Source organism: Plectropomus leopardus, chromosome 19 (assembly GCF_026936395.1).
Source record: "Plectropomus leopardus strain MGB_pleo_1.0 chromosome 19, ASM2693639v1, whole genome shotgun sequence".
Classification (NCBI taxonomy): domain Eukaryota; kingdom Metazoa; phylum Chordata; class Actinopteri; order Perciformes; family Serranidae; genus Plectropomus; species Plectropomus leopardus.
The window spans coordinates 534,983-557,889 of record NC_142194.1 but is presented as its reverse complement, the minus strand read 5'-3'; the positions used below and the strand labels follow the sequence as shown (position 1 = coordinate 557,889).

General features: G+C 42.5%; 2 protein-coding genes across 3 annotated transcripts in view; one reads left to right on the top strand and one right to left on the bottom strand.

Moving 5' to 3' along the window:
* The window catches only part of lmtkb (lemur tail kinase 1 b), a 56,118-nt gene extending 36,560 nt beyond the window's left edge, over window positions 1-19,558 (bottom strand). Inside the window, exons 1-2 of one of the 2 annotated variants that reach the window (XM_088069991.1) lie at window positions 19,501-19,558; window positions 17,597-17,708 (exon numbers count right to left, since the gene is read on the bottom strand). Coding sequence is in view for 1 of the 2 variants with exons in the window: in XM_088069990.1 (XP_087926116.1) it covers window positions 14,118-14,202 (85 nt within the window). In the remaining variant the exon portion in view is untranslated. Of the gene's footprint in view, window positions 1-14,117; window positions 14,503-17,596; window positions 17,709-19,500 lie in introns of those variants that run through there. The other variant, XM_088069990.1, reaches the window with a different exon arrangement.
* A 1,303-nt stretch (window positions 19,559-20,861) lies between these two features.
* LOC121964506 (parvalbumin-like EF-hand-containing protein) lies at window positions 20,862-21,889 on the top strand. Its single transcript, XM_042514711.2, has 3 exons — window positions 20,862-21,107; window positions 21,201-21,336; window positions 21,683-21,889. Exons 1-3 carry the CDS (start codon window positions 21,002-21,004, stop codon window positions 21,819-21,821), a joined length of 381 nt encoding a protein of 126 aa, XP_042370645.2. The 5' UTR covers window positions 20,862-21,001; the 3' UTR covers window positions 21,822-21,889.
* The last annotated feature ends 1,018 nt before the right edge of the window (window positions 21,890-22,907 follow it).

The following is a 22,907-nucleotide window of genomic DNA, read 5'->3' as shown; positions in this document are numbered from 1 at the left end:
TACTGTTGATTTGTCAGGGGGGCAATCAAAGACAGACAGACAGACACTCTGAGATCTGCTGCGTTTTATTTGCTAATCGTGCTGGAGATGCAGCTCAAGGACACACTGAGGGACGAACCACAAAACAGCGTCTCATTATCGTCCTCAGTCCCTCAACATATCGGCCTCACGGGTCTGCAGAGGTGACTGAAGCACCAACCCTCGCACACTGGATATGATTCGATCTGCGCTGCTTTATTTTAGCTTTTATACCAAACAATATTCGAGGATCCGTTATTCAACACACCTACCAGGAGCCTAAAATGAACACAGAATGACCGCAAAAACAATTAAAAAAGACACAAACATGACCCAAAGAGACACTAAGCGACCACAAAGAGACAAACTCTCCACAACACTAAACGGGCATTAATCCGCCGCTGAAAGTAGTCCCCAGCCAGTCATCATTTCCGGTTGGTTTGTTTGATAAAAAGCGCGGCGCACCTGCAGAGTCTGATCTCTGCTTTTCAGCTGCACAGAACTTTTCTACGGAAACATTCAACACTCACGAAACAAATCCAGTGATTTTATCAAATCTGCTCCGCCTGAATCCTCGCACAAGGAGGAGGAGCTGCTCCTCCTCTCCTTCTCCTCCTCCACACCAGCACCTCCTCAGAGGTGGGAATCTTTCTAGCCTCCGAGGAAGAGATGACTGATGGATGAAAAGGGAGCGAGGATGAGGAGGAGGAGGAGGAAGAAGAGGAGAGGAGGAGGAGGAGGAAGAAGAGGAGAGGAGGAGGAGGAGGAAGAAGAGGAGAGGAGGAGGAGAGGAGGAGGAGGAAGAGAGGAGGAGGAGGAGGAGAGGAGTCTGCAGGCTGTGTGCTCAGCAGCATCTCCCTCAGGAGGACCTCCTCAGACACACACACACACTCACACACACACACACACACACACACACACACACACACACACACACTCACACATGCACACACACACACACACACACACTCACACGCACATACATAAGCACACACACACACACACACACACACACACACACATGCACACACACACACACACACACACACACACACACACACACACACACACACACACACACACACACACACACACACATGCACACACACACACATGCACACACACACACAGAGTTTGGAGTGAGAAAGCTGCAGTTCTGTGAGGAGATCGATGTTTCCATCGATGCTAAATATGGGACAAACAGTTAGCTTAGCTTAGCCTCCGCTGGTTGCCTGGCAACCTCACACCAGCAACAAGACGCGATCAGCCGAGAAACAGAACGAGCGTTTCACTCCACATCGAGCCGTAAAGAAGATAGCATGCAATCCGTCTGTTAGCTGAACACACACATTTTTACACTAATGACCCTAGGGAGACACATGGAGGGGCCGCTGAGGGCCCCTGTGGCCGATAAAGGGCCCCCAAGATCGCAGATCTCAGCACCACAGACAGCGCTCTGGATTTCACAGAATATCGATTATTTGGTGCCAGCAGCGACTTTCTGCACAGGAAAACAGGAAGTGATGCATTCACGTCAGTATATATATATATATATATATATATATATATATATATATATATACATATATATCAGACTTAGAGGGTTATATATATCACTTATTTTTTTAATCGACATGTTTCCATCAGGTGTATTTTATATTCTCAGCTTCAGTTTGCACAGTTTGAGTTTTAATGGACTGTGTTTAACCACGCAGGGCTCGAAAAGTCGAGTAATTTAAAATAGATGCAGAATTTAACGGGAAAGCAGAGAAGATGATCAGATCATGTTAAACGTGATCTCATTTTTTGTTTGATTTTTAAAAAGTGGCATCAAAATGACATTAAAATAATAAACCAGAAGACATGAAGATATAAATAATGATCGCTGACGATGAGACTTTTCATGAACATTTCAATCTGAGAAAATAGTTTCATTTGTTTTGAAAACAAAAAGAATACCCAGAAAAATATCATTCTTATAATCAGGTTTTAGATTTTTTTTTGGCATTTTTTTAAAGTCTTTTTTGTTTGTTTGTTTTTTCTTTTTTTAAAAAAAATATTTTTTCAGGTTATTTTTTTTCACCTTTTCACTAATTTCTAATTACTAATTTTTGGGGCCATTTCCTATTAAGTAGCTTGTCGCCTTCTTGTTTTTGAGAGAAATGATGCATCCTCGGGTTAAAAAGGGTTAATGGACGAATTCACTCGACGTCTGTGAGACAAACGGAGACAGAGACAAAGTGTCTCCACTCAGCGAGTCGCTGCTAAAAAAAAAAACGCTGCGCTGGTCAAATAAATCTGAGTCCTCTGAAACACGACTGCTGACTGCAGGTTTCTGTCCAACACTCAGAGACAGAAAGGGACGAGGAGGACGGGGTGAGGACAGGACAACTCATCAGTTACAGAAAACAACAACAGGAGGAGGAGGGGACGATGATGTCAGGAGGGACAGACAGGAAGAGGACAGTTAGAGAGACTGAGACCAACTCAACACATGAGACTAAAGATCCATCTACTGCATGGACAGGCAGAGACAGAGGGATGGACACCCAGAGGGACAGACAGACAGAGCAACAGACAGACAGGGACAGGCAGAGCCAGAGGGACAGACACACAGGGACAGATAGAGACAGAGACAGAGTCAGACAGAGGGATAGAAAGATCGAAACAGAAGGGCAGACAGAAACATAGGAAAAGACAAGTGGACAGAGAGATAGGCAGAAACAGAGGGACAGAGACAGCGAGACAGAGGCAGACAGAAACAGAGGGACAGAAAGAGAGACTGACAAAGACAGAGGGACAGAGACTGATGCCTGTCCAATGTGTCCTCTGAGCTCTGAGTATAAATTGGACCAAACGTCGTCTCTGCAGTCGCTCGCTCCGACACAACGAGCTGCATCAGAAAAATGTTAAAAAATCAGCCGTTTCCATGGCAACTGCTTCCCCCCAAAAATCCTGCTCAGCCCTCCTGATGCTCACAGACCGCGAGACAAAGAGACAAAGGACGACTTGTCCCTGACGGCAGAGAGGACCTTAACCTGCGACACGCTCCGATTAGTAAAACCACCAACATCAATTTATTCATTTTCATATTTATTTGCTTATTTATTTTTGTATTTTATTTTCATTTTGCAAATAAATTCCCGTTTATTGAATTTCCCATTTTATTTTGCATTATATATATTAATTTATTCATTTTTAAATGTATCTAGCTATCTATTGTGTAAATATATATTTAAGTTAAGTAAATTAAAAAAATGAATTTATATGCAAAGTGGAAAATAATACATCAATAAATATGCAAATAAATATAAAAATGAATAAATTGATCAATAAAATGGAGAATTAAATGGGAAATTAAATAAATATTGGTATTTCATTTCATTTCAGTTTATTTTATTTGGTTTTTGTTTTTAATCCAGACATGACTGTGTTTCCTGTCACAGAAGGCGCTCACTTTTTTACTGTGACTGCTGGGAAACGCAGCGCTGTGATGAAAACTGTGAAGCTCAAACATCACCTGAGTGATGATTCAGTCAAATATTTTTGGGAGTGCAGGCAGCGGACTCTTTTTTTCATCTCTTGCATGATCTTTTCTTCATCAGCTAGTTTCTGTTTTTTTGTGTGAACAGCAGCTGTTTTTCACAGACATGAAATGATGAAAAGATGAAATGATGAAAAGATGAAATGATGAAAAGATGAAATGATGAAAAGATGAAATGATGGCTTGTCCCTTCTGGGCTCCTGTAGAAACATGTCAATCTGTGCACGAGGAGCTGCTCTCTGTGTCGATGTAAACATGGTGAAGGTGTGTGTGGCGACTCCGCGGGCTGCGTGTGTGTGTGTGTGTTAAAGGTCGGCGGTGTGCAGGAACACGCCTCCCACTGACTCCATCACAACACACCACAGCTCCTCCGCTGAGCTCAGACAAAAGTCTCCTCAGAAATAAATTACTTCTTATTCAGAGATTAACTGAACTCTGATCTGTTTCTCCTGAAACCCCAAAACCAGCAGAAGAATAAATCAGCAGGAGTTCTTTAGCTGTGCTCGTAGGCTTCTCAGAAGTGAAATAACTCTGAGAAAAGATCAAATACACAAAGTTCAGATGAAAAAAGATGAGTGCAGTGCGAGAAAAACAGCATTTGAAGATGCTGACTCTGGAACGGGCTGCGGTTCCTCTAAAGTCCAGTAGAGGCTGGCTCCAAGAGTCCAAACCTTCGCGTTAAAACTTTACAGCAGAAATAAAGTAGCTCGTTCTCATTCCAAAATCATAAAATAGTGATGCATTCTCAGCGTTTTTGAAGCCACAAATATACCGCGAGCTCTTGTTGCCCGAGCAGGCTTCTGACGCAGCTCAAACAGTCGGAGCTACAGGCTGCAACAGGGCTAAAAACATGGCTCCAGTGACGTTTTTCAAAACAAGTTAGCACGTCGGGGCTTCAGGACACTTTGATTAGAGAGGACATTTTAAGATGTTGAATCCAGATCGGGCTGAGACAGCAGGACAAAATGGTGAAAATCTCACACTGATGTCAAACTGAGCTCAGTGATGAGCAAAGACCAGATCTCATTTTGAGAGTTACTTTCCTCTGGAGCACACGAACGAACACCCCAAACACCAGAGTCAGTGATGGTATGGTGCGTTTTCTGCAAACCACAGATATTTTAGATTTGTACGTACGAGACTTTTTTAGCAGATACACTTCACGAAAGCTTCAAGCTGAGAAATAATCTGCAGTTCTTTATTATCGCCTCATCAGAGACACGTGTGAACGCTTCAGATCTGAATATTCAGAGAACAAAGACGAGACATTTTCAGAGCCCAAGATTATTCTGCTCCGAGGAGCTCACGTGCTGCTTCACTGAGAGCAGCGAGGCGCGAAAACACAACCAGCCTCCATGTAAATGTTACTGTGTGTGTGTGTGTGTGTGTGTGTGTGTGTGTGTGTGTGTGTGTGTGTGCGTAGAAACATCTGATCACACACAGACGGTACGAGCTTTACCTGAGTGAACCTCCGAGAGAAAATCATCTGAGCAGAGAAATACACACTGAGGAGCATCAACACTCATCTCTCCATCTGATCACCTCCTCCTTCATCTCCTCATTCACCTCCTCCTTCACCTCTGACCTCCTCCTCCTCCTCTCCTCATGGAGCTGTCTGTCTGACACCTGTCAGAAACGACAAACAGGTTCCTTATCTGCTTCTCTTCCTGTGTGTGTGCGTGTGTGTGTGTGTGTGTGTGTGTATGTGTGTGTGTTTATTTGTGTTTGTGTTTATTTGTGTGTGTGTGTGTGTGTGTGTGTGTGTGTGTGTGTGTGTGTGCGTGTGTTTGTGTTTATTTGTGTGTGTGTTTGTGTTTATTTGTGTGTGTGTGTGTGTGTGCGTGTGTTTGTGTTTATTTGTGTGTGTTTGTGTTTATTTGTGTGTGTGTGTGTGTGTTTATTTGTGTGTGTGTGTTTGTGTTTATTTGTGTGTGTGTGTGTGTGTGCGTGTGTTTGTGTTTATTTGTGTGTGTTTGTGTTTATTTGTGTGTGTGTGTGTGTTTATTTGTGTGTGTGTTTGTGTTTATTTGTGTGTGTGTGTGTGTGTGTGTGTGCGCGTGTGTTTGTGTTTATTTGTGTGTGTGTGTGTGTGTGTGTTCGTGCGTGTGCGCGTGTTTGTGTTTATTTGTGTGTGTGCGTGTGTGTGTGTGGTCACTGGAGCAGAATGAATCTCTTCTCCGTGTCTCCCCAGCGGCGTTCACTGCACACGCTCAGATGCGACATCACGTCACAGATGCCATGCGGTTACATAACACACACACACACACACACACACACACACACACATACACACAAAAAACGAGACAAAAAATGAAAATATTTTAAATGTGTTATGTTGCTATTTATTTTGAAGTTTTAGTATTAGTATTAAGATATTTATATTTACTACTGGGGTGTTTTTTAACATTTCCCCCTTTTTTGATAATTTTCAGGTATTTTTCTTTTTATGAACTTCTTGCTCATTTTTTAAACAAATATATTTTGGCTTTTTTTCTGTCAAAATTTTTGTTGTTCTTTTTTCTTCTAAATTGTTTGGGCGTTTTTTTTAAAGGAGACGTAGTGTTGTGTTTTGCTCTGTAAAAATTTTGCTTTTTTCTTCTTATGTTTGAAATATTTTGGCAATTTTTTTGCCGGGGATTTAAAAGTAAATACTGGCGTGTTTTTTTCTGTTATTTTTTTCTTTTAAAATTTTTTGCTTTTTTTTAATACATTTTGGCTTATTCTGTCAGATTTTTTGATGTTCTTTTTTCTTCTAAAATGTTTTTTTAAAGGCGACATTATAGTGTTTTTTTCTCTTCTTTTTAAAAATATGTTGGCAATATATGTTCCTTAACATTTTTTTGGTGATTTTAAAGAAAACCTTTTTTAACGTTTTTAGACATTTATAAGGAAAATACTGAACACGGTGGAGTTCAGCAGATGTTTTTCAGTCTGAATCTCAGCGTCACGTCTGGAGGCTTTTCTCTGAACGTTTGAATCAACTCTGACCGACTGCAGCGTCTCCTCTCTGTCGTGTGTGTGCCTGACGTGATTATTCATCATGATCGCAGCCAGCCCCCCCCCCCCCACGGTTGCCATGGAGACAGCTTGAGTATATCAGGCAGCCTCCGTTCAGCTTATGTGAATGTGAATTATGGTCTGGAACATCGTGTTTCAGAGGAGATTTCAGCAGGAAATAGCTGCTGAATTTAGGACAACCTGCACATTTGACGAACATGTGAGGAACATGTTATAAACATGTGAGGAACATGTGAAGGAGCATGTGAGAAACATGTAATGAACATGTGAGGAACATGTAATAAACGTGAAGGATCGTGTGAGGAACATGTTATAAACATGTGAGGAACATGTAATAAACATGTGAGTAACGTGAGGAACATGTAATAAACGTGAAGGATCGTGTGAGGAACATGTAATAAACATGTGAGGAACATTTGAAGAATCATCTGAGAAACATGTAATGAACATGTGAGGAACATGTAATAAAAATGTGAAGGATCGTGTGAGGAACATGTTATAAACATGTGAGGAACATGTAATAAACATGTGAGTAACGTGAGGAACATGTAATAAACGTGAAGGATCGTGTGAGGAACATGTAATAAACATGTGAGGAACGTGAAGGATCATGTGAGAAACATGTAATGAACATGTGAGGAACATGTAATAAACATGTGAAGGATCGTGTGAGGAACATGTTATAAACATGTGAGGAACATGTAATAAACATGTGAGTAATGTGAGGAACATGTAATAAACGTGAAGGATCGTGTGAGGAACATGTAATAAACATGTGAGGAACATGTGAAGGATCATGTGAGAAACCTGGAATGAACATGTGAGGAACATGTTATAAACATGTGAGGAACATGTGAAGGATCATGTGAGGAACATGTAATGAACATGTAATAAACATGTGAAGGATCGTGTGAGGAACATGTTATAAACATGTGAGGAACATGTGAGGAACATGTAATAAACATGTGAGGAACATGTGAGGAACATGTGAAGAACATGTAATAAACATGTGAGGAACATGTAATAAACATGTGAGGAACACGTGAGGAGCACGTGGCGGCAGCGTTACGTGAGCGTGCTGATGTGGTTCGGCGGCGCGGAGCCGTTAAATGTTACATGAGGCTTCCGTCATGTGAAACAACAAACAGACTGAATGTATGAAGACGAGATGTGACTCGTTTCATCTCCGCTGCTCACACGGCTAATTGGTTTCTTACGTAACGAGTCTGAACTGGGTCGCAGGAGCTCGCAGCACTGACACGTCTGACGGAGTTTAAAGGGTATAGTAGATAGTTCACCCAAAAATGAGAATTCAGTCATTATTTCCTCCCCGATGCCGCTGGACAGTCGGGTGAAGTTTTATAGTCCACAAAAAAAGGCCAGAGGTTCACGGGGAAAAGGTGTCACACTCATTTCCCACATAGTTGAATCAAATAATGATCAGCACTTTTTTTATGAATCAAAAAGGAGGCTCCATATCGCTCGTCTGAAGTCAAAAAAAAAAGAAGTGATTTTTAGGGAAAACTTTTTTTTCTTAAAATTTTTGGGTGATTTTCTTGTTTATTTAAATATTTTTAAGACAATAATAATTGGGGCAACTCTTATTTTCAAACATGTTTGGGTATTTCTTCTTTTCTTGAATTTTTTTTATCTTGAAACATCTTTGGTATTTTTTTAGAGAAACACATAATGTTTTTTTTTCTTTACAATGTTTGGCAATTTTTTATTTTAATTTCTTAGTGATTTTTAAAAGGAAAAGATTTGATTTTTTTGTCTTAAATGTTTTTCGTATTTCTTTTTATTTTTTAAATTTTGGGGGTGTTTTTGAAGGAAACATGGAAGGCTGATTAAGTAAATTAAGGTACATTCACTTTAAATCCTTGAACACACTGAAGGACGAGCGACATGAGTCCATCACAAACTCTGATTCAGTCCCGACTCACTGACGCTCCGAATACTGGATGAGCTCATCTGTGACTGAGAAACTGGAGCAAATACTGTCTCACTCACACTCACACACACACACACACACACACACACACACACACACACACACACACACACACACATATAAATAACCTCGGTGCTGCAGCGCTTCACGTGCGCTGTCTCCTCGCTCACGTGTAATCACTGACGCAGACGGAGGAGCTGTTTCATTCCTTCACTCAGACCTTCATCACTCAAACAGTTTCTCTGAAACGCTGAATTAACCTGTGATCAGCGGTTGCCATGACGACAGTCTGAGGCAGAATCTGCCGTGTCTTAATCGACTGACGGCCTGTCAGCTGACTGGGTGGCGACGGTGATCTCAGAGGTCACAGGTCAACCGTGAGACAGATCCGACACATCTGAGCGTGCAGCTCCTCACGAGACAAAGAGGACACGAAGAGGAACGACATGTTTCCATGGCAACATACTGCTGTTTATACACTGTGTGTGTGTGTGTGTGTGTGTGTGTGTGTGTGTGTGTGTGTGTGTGTGTGTGTTTCCACTTTTAGCAGCAGGATTCTCCTCCACTGACTCACTCTGCGACCATCTGAGGAGCGTGCATGCTCCTCTGTGGAGCAGGAACGTGCACGCTCCTCTGTGGAGCAGGAACGTGCACGCTCCTCTGTGGAGCAGGAACGTGCACGCTCCTCTGTGGAGCAGGAACGTGCACGCTCCTCTGTGGAGCAGGAACGTGCACGCTCCTCTGTGGAGCAGGAACGTGCACGCTCCTCTGTGGAGCAGGAACGTGCACGCTCCTCTGTGGAGCAGGAACGTGCACGCTCCTCTGTGAAATGTATCTGATTGAGTACATGTACTCACATTCTGTGAGAATTTGAGGTACTGTACTTTACTTGAGTATTTCCTTTTCATGCCACTGTGTACTTTTACTCCACTACATCTCAGCGGGAAATACTTCATATCGCTGCATTTATCTGACGGCTTTAGTTACTTTACAGATTGCCATTTTTGAATTAAGAAAAATACAAAGACTTTATAAAATATGTTTTGTCATAAATTAAATGACCAAACAGTTTTTTTTCGGTACAGCTGCAGCGATTAGTTAATTAGTCAATCAGTCGATTGATAGAAAATGAACAACAACTATACTAATGAACAAATTTTAATTATGTTAATTTCTTTCTTTGAGTTTCGGTGTTTTTATTAACGCCTTTTTTAAATCATTTTTAGTTTTGGGTGGGTTTTCTATTGCTTTTAAATCATTTTGATGTTTGTGGGGTGTGTGTTTTATTATTCGATTGTTTTGAGTTACTCTGTTTTTATTATCTTGTTTCAATAATTTTGAAATATTTCAGAGGTGTTTCCTGTTTGTTTTTACAGTTTTGGGTGTTTTGTTTTGTTTTGTTTTGTTGTTGTTCATTTTTTATTTAGAATTTTCTGCTTTGGGTACTTTTACTTTTAATATCTAAGGTGGTTTTTATCCTGAATACGTGTACTTGCTTCTGCTTAAGTAACATTTTCAGTGCAGGACTTTATGTATTTTTGTATTTTCACTGGGTGCTATTAGATGACAGCGTGCACAGCAGCTCAGAGAGACAGGGACAGACAGAGACGAGGACTGTAAGAGGACACTAAGAAATGAAATCAAAACAAAATAAATCAGCATCTGCAGCTGCAGAGTGTTGACTCTCCGTCCTTTAGTCGGCTGATCCTCTGCTGTGCAAACAGAGACGATAACTGACCGTCTCTCTGACGGCTCGTCGCGCCGCAGAAAATCAATCTGTCATTAGAGGCTCGACTGAGAGGCTGAAGAGCAAACAGGAAATGGAATTCCTCAGTCAAAGACTCTTAATGACTCTCAGGTCCAACTATAAAGGAAATAATAGCTCCTGAGTTCATCCTGAGAGCAAAGGCTTTTATTTTCAGGCTCGCTGTGAGAAGAGGACGGCGGTGAGACGTTGTTGTTGTTGTTTTTTAGAGAGAGGAGAAACAGAAAGCTCTGCAGATCTGGCCTCCTGCTCTCAGTCAGTTTTTAACCTCTGAGGAGGTGAAATCTGTCGATACAAAACGTTTTCTATCTTTGTAATTTCTCTTTAGCTGAAAATTCATTAAACCAGATTTTTAGAGACATTTGTAGAACTACCAGACCAAAAACAGACTGATCAGTATCAGTTAAAGGTATGAAAAGTTTCTTGTTATTTTTAAATATTTTTCACATTTTTACAAGATATGTTCATGTTAAAACAAAAAAGCCTAAACAAACATAAAAAACATTTTGTTAGAACAAGAAACCTTACTAATTTCTAACCTGGGAATGAGTCAGAAAACCTGGAAAGCCATTCAGCGCTCTCAGTTCCATTGTCTCAAAGTCATTTTTTCTAACAGTGTAAGTCCAAAAGCAAGTTTTTTCAAATATATATGTATATCTATATTTGTATAGATCTATATGTCTATCTACAAATGTCTAAATCTATCCATTCATCCACCCATCTACGTATATCTATATGCACTGAAAATATTCAGCTGGACGCAAAAGAACACTGCATATAAACAGAAACACCACGAGAAATTTGATTACAGTAATTTATCAGATTTCTGCAGATCCACTAAATGAACAAAGCAGCTACATCACAACATGTACCTAATCATCGACTACCTCTTAATATCAGTGCTGGTATTAATTAAGTGTCACCAGGATACAGAAATTATCCAGAATTTACATTAAACACTTGAATATTTCACTATGCGAGCTCAGTGAGCTGTCCGTGGTGCTGAAACACTCACTAGCTGTGTGCGAAACCGTCCCCGATCACAGATATAGTGCACTATATAGTGTGTTCGCCATTTTGTAGTGGTGTCCGAATTCTCTCCTGGTAATTTCATCCGCTATATAGTGCGCTATAAAATGCCCACAATGCACAGCATATTTGAGTGTACATATGATGCACACTACATTCAGCTCCCATCTATATCAACGCAATGCGGGCGTGTATTTTCGGGGGAAAAAAATTTCCAATGTAGTGTCCAAAATCTTGTTTGGTTATTCCCTATACAGTGCACTATTTAATACACACTACACAGTGAATAGTGAGTAAGTGAATGAGGGGACGGTTTCGAACACAGCTACTGTCCCCTTTTGTGTATTCAGTGTGTGAGCTGTCTGTGGTGCTGAAACACTCACTGTACCTTTTTCTCAGTGTTCGGTGTGTGAGCTGTCCGTGGTGCTGAAACACTTGCTGCCCATCTGATTCTGTCTCAGACACTCGGTAACACGAGAGATATTGATTATTGATCAGCTTTAAATGCAACTCACAGACTCTGAGCGACAGACGCAAAGTAGTGAACTGTTCATCAAGCCATTAAAGCATCTGTGTGTGTGTGTGTGTGTGTGTGTGTGTGTGTGTGTGTGTGTGTGTGTGTGTCTATAACTTGAAGATGTTTTTGTTGTGTTTTCATTCATGGGAAGTCGACAGGAACTCACTGTGATCACTTCATCTCAACAGACGAGTGAGTCTGTTTCCTTCAACCCAAATTGTTTTTATACAATCAGAGGCTCTTACTCTGCGCACACACACACACACACACACACACACACACACACACACACACACACACACACACACACACACACACACACACACACACACACACACACACACACACACACACACACACACACACACAGAGAAGCCATTAGCAGTCAGAGGAAGTCAGCAGCAGCCTCACTTACAGCAGCAATTATCTTCTGAACAAGATGCTCTACAGAAACAAATCTCTGGACTTCAGACCGCCGCAATCTGTTTCTCTGCTCAGATCAGTTATAGTTATACAGACACACATTTATCTTCATATTATATTTGTGAACAGATCAACAATCTGAGTTCATCTGTTAAACTTCTCACACAAAGACATCAAAAAGATAAGCGTCCCGACCTGAACTCCCTGCTCTGTCAGATCTGTCACATCTGTCTCTGTCTGAGGGACTCCGACCCTGCAGCTGTTTAAAACTCCTGTCTGTCCTCTCTGCTGGGTTTACCTGCTCCTCCTGCTCCTCCTGCTCCTCCTCCTGCAGCCTCAGCCTGCACAGAGTGAACTCCTCTGGGCTCTCTAACAGTTCTGCTCCTCTGGCCGCTCTGTATGTGCAGCCTGCAGCTCGCTGAGAGATGTAAAGTGATACACTTGGGGTGGGAAAACCGGCTGGCACTGCCAGTAAACCTCGCTGACACACTGCGATGTCATCCTGGACCCGCCCCCTAACGCAGCGTCCAGAGGAGAAGCCACGTTTCTTTCTCTCACTTTGTCCTTTTTTAAAATAACTTCCATTCAGCTCTACCTGGATTCTTTCTGCCTCCATCTTTTCATTTTCTCATCCCCAAATCACACCAATAAAATCATCTCCACCCAAAAAACACAAACAAAGTTTCTGACCAAATACACACAGACTCTGACCCTCTTAACTCATCTGCTTATTGTTAAACTCAAACAGCGACCCCAGTATGACCTTTACATAAAGATTTCTTTAATATATAAAGCTGAAACTAATGATGACGCTTATCATCTAAACCGACGATCTCACACATTAATCATCTGCAGCCTCTCGGGAAACTCAACGCTCCCGAGCCAGAGTTCACATTTTCCAACAGCTCGTTTATGATTTTCAAAGAAAAACTGCAAAATATTAACATCCAATAACAAGCCCATCCTTGGCTTTTCTGATTAAAAATGTATTTCAATCAACTTTAGTTGGTAGAACTTTACGATATGATGCAAAACCATGATACAATACGATACGATATGTCAAATACGATACGATACTAATTTTTTTTAGATAATTTACTAATAATCCTCCCCTCTTTTTTAAAACTATTTCTTTAGTATTTTTATCATCACTTTTAATAATTTCTTGCATTTCTGGGGACATTTCTTGCCAAGCTGGTCACTGTCTTTTCCTCCATGTTTTTGAAAGAAATTAAACTCATTTCATTTTTGGGTTTTAAGGGTCAAAAATCTTCTGAAAGGTGTGTGAACTCAGACACGGCGCATGTATCAGGCGTAAGCTGGCACGCCTTTCCTGAACGTCAACAGGAGGAATGCAGGAGGATCCCAGCGGCGTCACATGCAGACGTGACAGAGCATCGTTATTTGACGCTTTGGGATGAAAACGTGTTTTTGTGAAATCAAATAAAAATCTGGTTGATAATTTTTTGCTTAAATTTGCTGCAGAGTCAAACATTAAAGTGTTTACAGGATCCTCACAGAGCGCGCGCGCACACACACACACACACACAGACACACACAGAGTCATCATTTTCTGCAGCTCTAGGTTGCCATGGAAACCATCTGGCTGACAGGCCGCGCGCTGCTGCAACATAATAATAATAATAATAAAAAAAACTGACTGCAGATCTCTGATTCCTCCGCCACCATCTCCCATCATGCTCCGCTCCTGCAGCACTGACCGACCGCCTGTCACCTCCTCACCGACTCCGTTAACCTCCCAACAGCTGCGGGACATGACATCATCTGTCCCCGGTGTGACAGCGGCGCGGGGACACGGTGACGGTACGGGGGTGCGCGCGTGTGGGCTCACCTGAGCTGAAGTGCGAGCTGAGCGCGGCGCCGCAGCTCCAGAGCGCCGAGCACAGCGTCAGTACCGGCAGCACCGACATCTTCATCACCTGAGGACACGCGGAGCGCGAGAGCAGCTACACACCGGCTCCTGCTGATCCATGCACGCGCCCGTCCATCCGGCACACGCGCTCCTCCTCCCAGGACAAAAATAAATAAATAAATAAATCTGTTTTCTCCTCCTGATGTGGACCGAGGAGGAGGCGCTGATCCAGAGTCTGATCCCCGCTCAGTTTCACGCGCTCACATCATCCGACCGATCCGGATCAGGCACGTGACACCTCCGCCGATCAATCAGAAGAGATCGATGGTCGGAGCTGTCCGCGGTGCTGACAGCACGAGCGCCATCTTGCTCGGTAATGCGCGCATGGAGAGGACGAAGCGGCGCTCAGTGCGCGTGCGGGGGGGGTACTCTGAGAAAAAACGGTTCCTCCTGAAGGACTGAGGGTCCACACAGAACCAGAACCATCTGCTCCTGAAGAACCTTTCTGCCCCTCAGACCCCTGACAGCAGAAATATGAAAACGACACAAAAAACGGTTGTTTTTTTTTTAATACACTGAGGTCAAGCTGGATTTTTTTGGTTGTCTGTTTTCATTTTTGCAGACCTGAATATTTCAGTGAATAACATCATCATTACTTTTGACAATTTCATACTTTTTGTGCTATGTCAGTTTTTAAAAACACTGAAACTACCCCCCCCCTTATATATATAAATATTTATATATATGTCTTTAAATGTTTTTTTCTTTGCAGGATTGAATGTGACATTGATCTCCAGCATGTTTGATTTTGATGTCAGTTTTTAAAAAATACTTACACTGTTCAATCAACAAACCATCAGATAAATATGATGGATTATTATTTTCTTTTGTTCACTATTTTAACAAACTCCAGTCCTGATCATAACTACCAAATGTTTGTTTTTTTCCAGAATGTTAACCCTTTAAAAGCCAGTGTGAGGATTCCACTCTATTTATTTTGGGGGGGAGCCATAAAGTTTGGAGGAGCGATCAGACATTTCCAAACACTCAAAGTCTTTCAGTGCCGCAGAAACTAAGAACTGTGCGTGTTCATCATGTTGATTTCACATGAAACAAAGGAAACGTGTTTTTATATCTGTTATCGCAGTAGGAACGAGGGATGAACTCCACTCAGAGCTGGAGGTCAAAACCTGAGAGCTGCGGCGTGCAGGTACCTGACCGGCTTCTCTGAACATTTTGGGGCGACGAGTTTGTTTCTCACTGAGAGGTTCCAAAAAATGAGATTAAGCAAAAAGTTCAAACTGATTCGATAAAAGATCCGTAGAATCAAACCATCAAAGTCCGGCTGTTTTTGGAGGTTTAGGACGTGTTGAGTTCATAGGTCAAGTTTTTATCAATCACCAGGCGGATTTCCATTAACCCTCAAACTGCACAAATTGAAATTGCAAATACAAATGACACCTAATGCAAACGCGTCAGTTTCGAAAAAAAAATCCTATTCCAGGTGATACGAAAAAGACAGATTTCACAAAACTGCAATGGAAACATTTTTTTCACTTTTCCAGCTCTGTGATGTGTAACGGGGGGGTGGATGTGATGTAACTTCATGGATGCCTACCGCCATTAAACCCAAAGAAGAAGAACAACAACAACAAAGTCACATGACACTCTACAAAACACTCAGTATGTTTGGACGGAGGAAAAGACGAGATCTTCTTCACTCATGAATTTATCGAGTGGCTGCAACAGAAATAAAGCTGCTGATGTTTTGAACATCCATCGCCATGGTTACTGGGATGTAAGTCATATGACATCACTCAGTGGAAACACAGTCATCAATCTTTGATGGAAACCAGCTGCTTTATAAAAGGTCCTACGAGGGACCAAAAGGGTCCATCAGACAAGTCCAAGAACCCTTCCTGGTTCTTAGTTAGCACCTTTACTTCTAAGAGTGTGTGTGTGTGTGTGTGTGTGTGTGTGTGTGTGTGTGTGTGTGTGTGTGTGTCCTCCTCTGCATCACTTCTTAGATAATCTCAGATATAAAAAATCTCCCGCTGTGATGTAACACCCCCCCCCATCCTACTGTTCATACATGATGGAGATCCCCTCCTCTCTCTCTCTCTCTCTCTCTCTCTCTCTCTCTCTCTCTCTCTCTCTCTCTCTCTCTCTCTCTCTCTCTCTCTCTCTCTCTCTCTCTCTCTCTCTCTCTCTCTCTCTCTCTCTCTCTCTGTCTCTTCTCCTCCTCCTCCTCCTCCTCCTCCGCTCCTCCTCTCCATTTTCCTTCTCTCCTTTCAGACTCAACTTTCTCTGCTGTACTCTGATTGTGATTTTCAGCTGCAGAACGACGAGACGAAGCGTCTCAGAGACGGAGTCGTCCTCTCTGACGCTCGCTGTTGTTCATCATGAACACACACACTGATGCTCGCTCGCTCACACACACACACACACACACACACACACACACACACACACACACACACACACACACACACACACACTCAGCAGCTCTCAGCAGGTCTGAGAATCTCTGCTGAAGTTCACTAAGAACCAGCTGACACTGAGAGAACCAACACTCGCCTCCTGCGGCGAGGAAACATTCACACCCTTTTTCTCAACGTTCACACACAATTTAACAATTCAAAGTGATGAGAAGCATTTTGACATTTGCAGAGACGCTTGCAGAGCTTCAGACCAACGTTCAGCCGCCACCTTCTCATCCCAACCCGTCACATGTTGCCGCTTCGTCAGTGGACTTCTGTGTCTGCATGTTACGCTCTACGTATCCGTCTGCTGCTGACGTTTTATAACGTGATGTCAGCATGAGCACATTGCGGGATCACGCTGCAAGCGGTTATGTTATGACAACAAACGCAGATTTTTGATTTTTTATTTTAACTTTTACTCTTTAAACTTTAATTCCATTTTCAGCGTAGGACTCTGACATGTGACGTACTTGATTGATTGTAGTGTGTGTATTAGTACTTTTATGTGTGCAAAGGGACTTATTACTTCCTCCTCTGCTGAACATATTTAGGTTTTTTCATCTGTGCATTTTCTCTCATCTTCTCTCTCTGCCGGGAAAGTGTCGTGAAAAGCTGTTGGTTTTACAGCGACATCGCTCCAGTACTCTACACAAGTACAAATCTGAGAGACTTTACTTTTTTTAGTATTTTCTTGTCATGCCGCTTTATACTAAGTGACTAAAAACAGCACCAAATAACCACAAAGAGGCTCACAGAGAACACGAGAAGCAGAAAAACAACCACAAAGAGAATCAAAGCGACTTCCAAAAGCCCAAAATAACCACAAAGAGACACAAAACCACAAAAAAGGACTTGAGAGTCCACGTGTCCTCCTCCTGAGACCGACAGACACCTACAGAGATTTTGTTTTTGGAGCATTATTTTTTGTCAGATGTAAACCCGTTCTGTTTAACTGTTTGTGGTTCATGAACGTACCTCCGTCCCTCCAGAGTCGATGAGATCAGCTGATCCAGCTTCAGGTCGCGTCTCATCCACGTCAAGTTCATCTCTGAAATCCACGAACCCGACAGGAAACGCAGCCATGACTCTGTAAAAAAAAAAAAAAAAAGTTTAAATTTACCGGCTTGGTTACCACATCCACAGCTCTCCGTAGAAAAAAAACCCAATCTTTTGCATTAACCCTTTAGGGCCCGCTCTAATATCTCACTCACTTGTATCATTCTGCACACAAAATGTGCTTTTCAAAATCACGCTGAAAAAAACATTAAACAATAATATGACTTTTCAAAGCAACATCAGTCCTAATCATACATATTAATTACTCCTCCTCCTCCTCCTCCTCCTCCTCCTCCTCCTCCTCTTCTCTCTGTCTTCTCTCTGCATGTCAGCCGTTTCCGTGGAAACAGAGCGGAGAGGAGAGGATGGATCTCTGAGACAGCAGCAGCAGCTGAAGGGTTAACTTCTGTACAGTCACATGTTAATCAGCTGACTCAGGTCCTCACAGAGACAATAACACCTGCACCTCCTCCTGCACCTCCCCCTGCCCCCACAGAGGAGGAGCGGAGCAGAGGTGGAGTCACAGTGGAGGAATGTAAACAGCCGTCTGTCTCTGTCTGTCTGTCTCTGTCTCTCTCTGTCCTCAGTCCAGGGGTCAGAGCTGTCCCCGGGGGGTCAGGGGGGCCACAGAGCTCTAACGGCTCCCTGTGGAGCCTCAGTCAGCTGCTCCTGCTCAACACCTCCTGACAGACGTCCTGCAGACCTCAGACTGTCCACCCAACCAGAGGACAGAGACAGGAAGTCATCGTGTGTGTGTGTGTGTGTGTGTGTGTGTGTGTGTTATTGTTATCAGCAGCTGATTTTGGGGATTCACTGAGGTTTTCTTATTTCTTTTCTCTGAGCTCAGAGGAAATTTAACACTTCGAGACCCTGAGATCAGAGAAACATGTCGCTCTCACAGGCAGCACAAAGAAAAATATGTTTTATATTTAGGGAACATTTTAGAAAAGCATGAATATCATTTAATCACATTTAGATTTTATGTCATTATCGTGATTATCACATTTCAGGACTAAAGAAATAAAACTGTACTCAGACTACTGATCCCAGTTACTGTACCTTTAGTTACTGTGGGTCCCTCTACCGACCACAGCTGAATGTAACTAAGTACATTTACTCGAGTACTGCATGTATTTGAGGTTACTTTTACTTTACTGGAGTATTTTCATCTCATGTCAATTTCTTCTTCTTCTCCATTACACTTCAGAGGGAAATATTTTGCTTTTTAATTCACTTTTATTATTAGAGAACTACTTTACAAATTAAGATTTTATTCACACAAAACAAAAATATGAAAATACACAAGTGCAGCTGAAACAATTAGTTCATGAATTAGAAAATTCATTGGCGACTGTTTTATCATCCTGAGTCATTTTTCATGCAAAGAACATTTCATGGCTTCTCTTATTAACTGTACGAGGATTTGCTGCTTTTTCTTTAAATTATTTTTTAATTAATTAAATGTATTTAAACCTTTGCGCATGTGTTCTCTTTAAATGCTTAAATACATTTCTCTGAAATCACATTTACTTCAGGTTCATTTAACAGAACGTCAGTTTCTCTCCTGCAGAAGTTCTTCTTTTTTCAGCCTTTTTCTGAGCAGAAAATTAAGAGAAACTTAGTGTGTGTGTGTGTGTGTGTGTGTGTGAGAGAGAGAGAGAGAGAGAGAGAGACAGTCCTGCAGACAGAAACTCACACAGACCTGCTGACTCTCTGTCTCTGAAACTCTGCTGAAGTCACATTTTCTGCACATTTACCACAAACTTCACGTGTTTGTCACGTCGTTGGCGTGTTGTGCAGACAGCATGTTGCTTGTTTCTCACCTGGCAGCAGCAGCAGCAGCAGCAGTTTCGCACCGCAGAGAAAAACCACCTGACAAACTTTCAAGCAACTAAAGCTACACCGGTGACATCTTCCTGCAATTCAAATCTGACCAATCAGATCATCGCAGCCTCTGCAGAGGCCCCGCCCCCTGCCTGCCTCACCTGTCACTCAAACAAAAAAACAGGGCTGCGTTCAAAACCTGCGAGTGTTTCAAATTCAGGTTTGCTGTTGTGTCACGCGGGTGCTCTGAGGAGAGACATCACTTTTTTTGCTTTCAGACGCTTTTTACAGATATTTAACCCTTTAAACTCTCAGCACATTGGCGTGATGTCTTTCCTTTTTTCCCATCATTGAAATGTATTTATAGCTAATTGTCATGATCAAAATCCAATCCAAATTTATTAATAAAGCTAATTTAAAAACAACACGGTTGACCAAAGTGCTGTACATCAATAGATTAAAAACAACTATAATAAAAACAGTAAATAAAAAATTGCAAAAATATTATAAGAGAGGGAAAAAATGTTTTTAAAAAAAGGCAATTAAACCACAAAACTAAAACAAACAAAGAAATCATTCATTTATTAATTACTAATTTTTTTTTTTTAAAACTTACAACAACAAAGATAATTTTTTTTAAATGTTCATACTTTTATAGTACTTTTGCTTTTGTATTATTTTTAATTTTTTTTCAGGTAATTTTATTGTTCTTTTTTTAAAACTTTTTTTTATTTCTAATCTCTGGATCATTTTTTCCATTTGTTGCGCAGTCCCTTCTTCCCGTGTTTTTGAACTAAATTGCATACATTTGTTCCACGTTTTAAAGGGTTAATGACTCCAGCAGTGCGCAGACTGCAGAAATATTCCTGATAAACTTTGGATGCACCAGATCTGATGAATCACGTCCAGGCTGCGTGTGCAGGCCGACCTCCAGCTCAACCCCATCAGAGGCCCTGAAGGGCCTCAGCACGTCTGCGGGAGCCAAGGCTTTCATGGAGAACGGGTCCGCCAGGGACAGCGGGACAGGTGCAAGGCCACTCGAGGCTGCGTGCTGCCCGAATATAAGATGGCGAGATAGGGGCACGGCGGGCCGGACCACAGCTGGTGAGTAGAGCCTGTCAGGACCAGGATCCGTGGATCTTCTGATCATTTCCTTTATTTTTGTTTTGTGGTGTGATGTCTGAGTGCTGATTGGTCGGCGGACTGACGGCAGCTCTGGTCTGATGTTTGAGCGTACCGGCAGCACGATGAGTGCAAATGAGGTGATTTTATTTTTCTTAAATTCTAATAAAGGGTTAAGTGGATGCTACATTTAAAATTGAGTCAAACTTTCCTTTGATTGGTTCCTACGTTTTCTTAACCGTACCATCTCAGGATTCATGCGCGCTCACTGCGTTGTGTGCACGTGTTGGCACGTGACAGAACGTCTGAACTTTGTGTGTTTGTGTCTCTCTGTCTTCACCTGCTGATTGTCTCCTGCTCAGGACTCGCCTGCTGGACATGGAGGACGACTTTCGGCCGCAGGTGAAGATGGTGGCGGCGGCCATGGGCGCGTCGCTCACTGAGCGTGACGTGGAGCACATGCCCCCGGAGATGAGAGCGCACGGTGACACTTTCTGTGTGTGTGTGTGTGACGGATGACACGTGAGTCATCGCCGTGATGTCACTGTGTGACGTCATCTCCCGTCGCTCTCCGCAGGAAATTTCAACTACGACCGCTTCCTGGAGTACATGAGGCAGTTCAAGACCTCGGAGCAGAGAGAGGACGCCATCAGGACGGCCTTCACGGTGCTCGATAAAGACGGCAGCGGATACATCGAGTGGAACGAGATCAAGTACGAGAATCTCTCCCGCTCTCAGCAGCCAAGTTTCACAGATTTGTTAAAAACTGAAGCGATATTTTCAAAATGTCGATAAAAGTCAGCGTGGAGCTGACTGTGTTTCCACTGCGTGACGCTGTGCGACCTCTCCTCTGGTGATGACATCCCAGTAACCATGGCGATAACATCCCAGTAACCATGGTGATGGATATATTCATATTACATCCATAATGATCGTAGTTATATATTTATAATTATTTTACAGAATTACTATAATTTTGTTTATTTCCTGATATTTTAACTTTTAAAGTTTCAGTTGTTTTATTTCGTCCTTTAAATGTGACTCTGTCTCCGTCCACAGGTACATCCTGTCCACTGTCCCCGCCGCGGCTCCGTCCGCTCCTCTCTCTGATGAGGAGGCGGAGGCCGTGATCCAGGCGGTAGACGCTGATGGAGACGGACGCATCAACTACGCAGGCGAGGACTTTTCTCACAGTTAACCCTTTGTGGTGCACCGACAGGCTGCAGCCACTGAGGGGCAGCACTCACGAACTCTCTGCACTTTAAACGTTCAAACAGGAAGTAAACGGAGACGTCAGCTGGAGACGTCTCACAGTTTGAAAATGAGGACAGTTTATAGTCTCTGTGCAGTCGCTGTCATCATGTTACATTTTATTTGTTCGGTGGTTTTAAAACCTTCTGAGTGCCGCCGGCGGACATTTACGTCTTTCAGAGGCCATTATTCAACTCATGGCCCGTGGGCCAAATCTGGCTCCCGATCGGGTGCCGAGTGGCCCCTCAACCATTTTCAAACGCACAATAAGAATAAAGTGATTGCCACTGTGTTTGATTGATTTTGTCCTTTTAAGGTGCCAGAGAGCATAAAACAGCATCTAAGGAGATCCTCCACACCCCTGACAGAGGGCCGAGCTGAGACACTAATGTCCTAAATTCAGGGAAATGCTAGAAATGTCCAAAAATCCTGGAAAAGTCCAAAAATCCTGGAATTGTCTTGAAATCTGAGAAATGTACATAAATACCAGAAACATTCTGAAAGCCTAGAAATGTCCTATAATCTAAGAAATGATCTGAAATTTGAGAATTGTCCTAAAAACCTCCTGAAATCTGAGACATCCTGAGACATCCTGAATCCTACAAAAATCCTAAAATCCGAGAAACATGCGTGTGGCTGCTGTGGCCCCGAAGCAAAGCAGACTGAGCGTCTCTGCTGTCGTCTTTCAGAGTTTGAATCATCACTAAAACACAATATTCATTACAGATTTCTGACGAGGGAAAACTTCATCCAGCCGAGCGGCGTCTTTAATTAACGTTCAGGCTCGTCAGATAATCTTTATTTCTGCTGTGTGACATCGACGGCTGACCTGCTGTCGCCCCCAAAAAAAGACAAAAATGGGTCCATGTGGCTCTCTGAGGGTTAAAATACTGCAAAAAAAGGCCAAAATGTAAAAGACACTCATGTCTGTCTCTGTGTCCATCCTCGTCTCCAGAGTTCTCAGAGATGGTGAAGACGGAGACAAAGCTGGAGAAGAAGACGTCCTGTGTCTCATCTGAGTGTGACGACAGAG

What these genes read in the sequence shown, in the direction of transcription:
- LOC121964506 (XM_042514711.2), top strand. Translation starts at nt 21,002, where the DNA reads ATGGAGGACGACTTTCGGCCGCAGGTGAAGATGGTGGCGGCGGCCATG. An exon ending in CCCGGAGATGAGAGCGCACG is followed by an intron (nt 21,108 to 21,200) that starts GTGACACTTTCT and finishes CGCTCTCCGCAG; the next exon opens with GAAATTTCAACTACGACCGC. An exon ending in ATCGAGTGGAACGAGATCAA is followed by an intron (nt 21,337 to 21,682) that starts GTACGAGAATCT and finishes CTCCGTCCACAG; the next exon opens with GTACATCCTGTCCACTGTCC.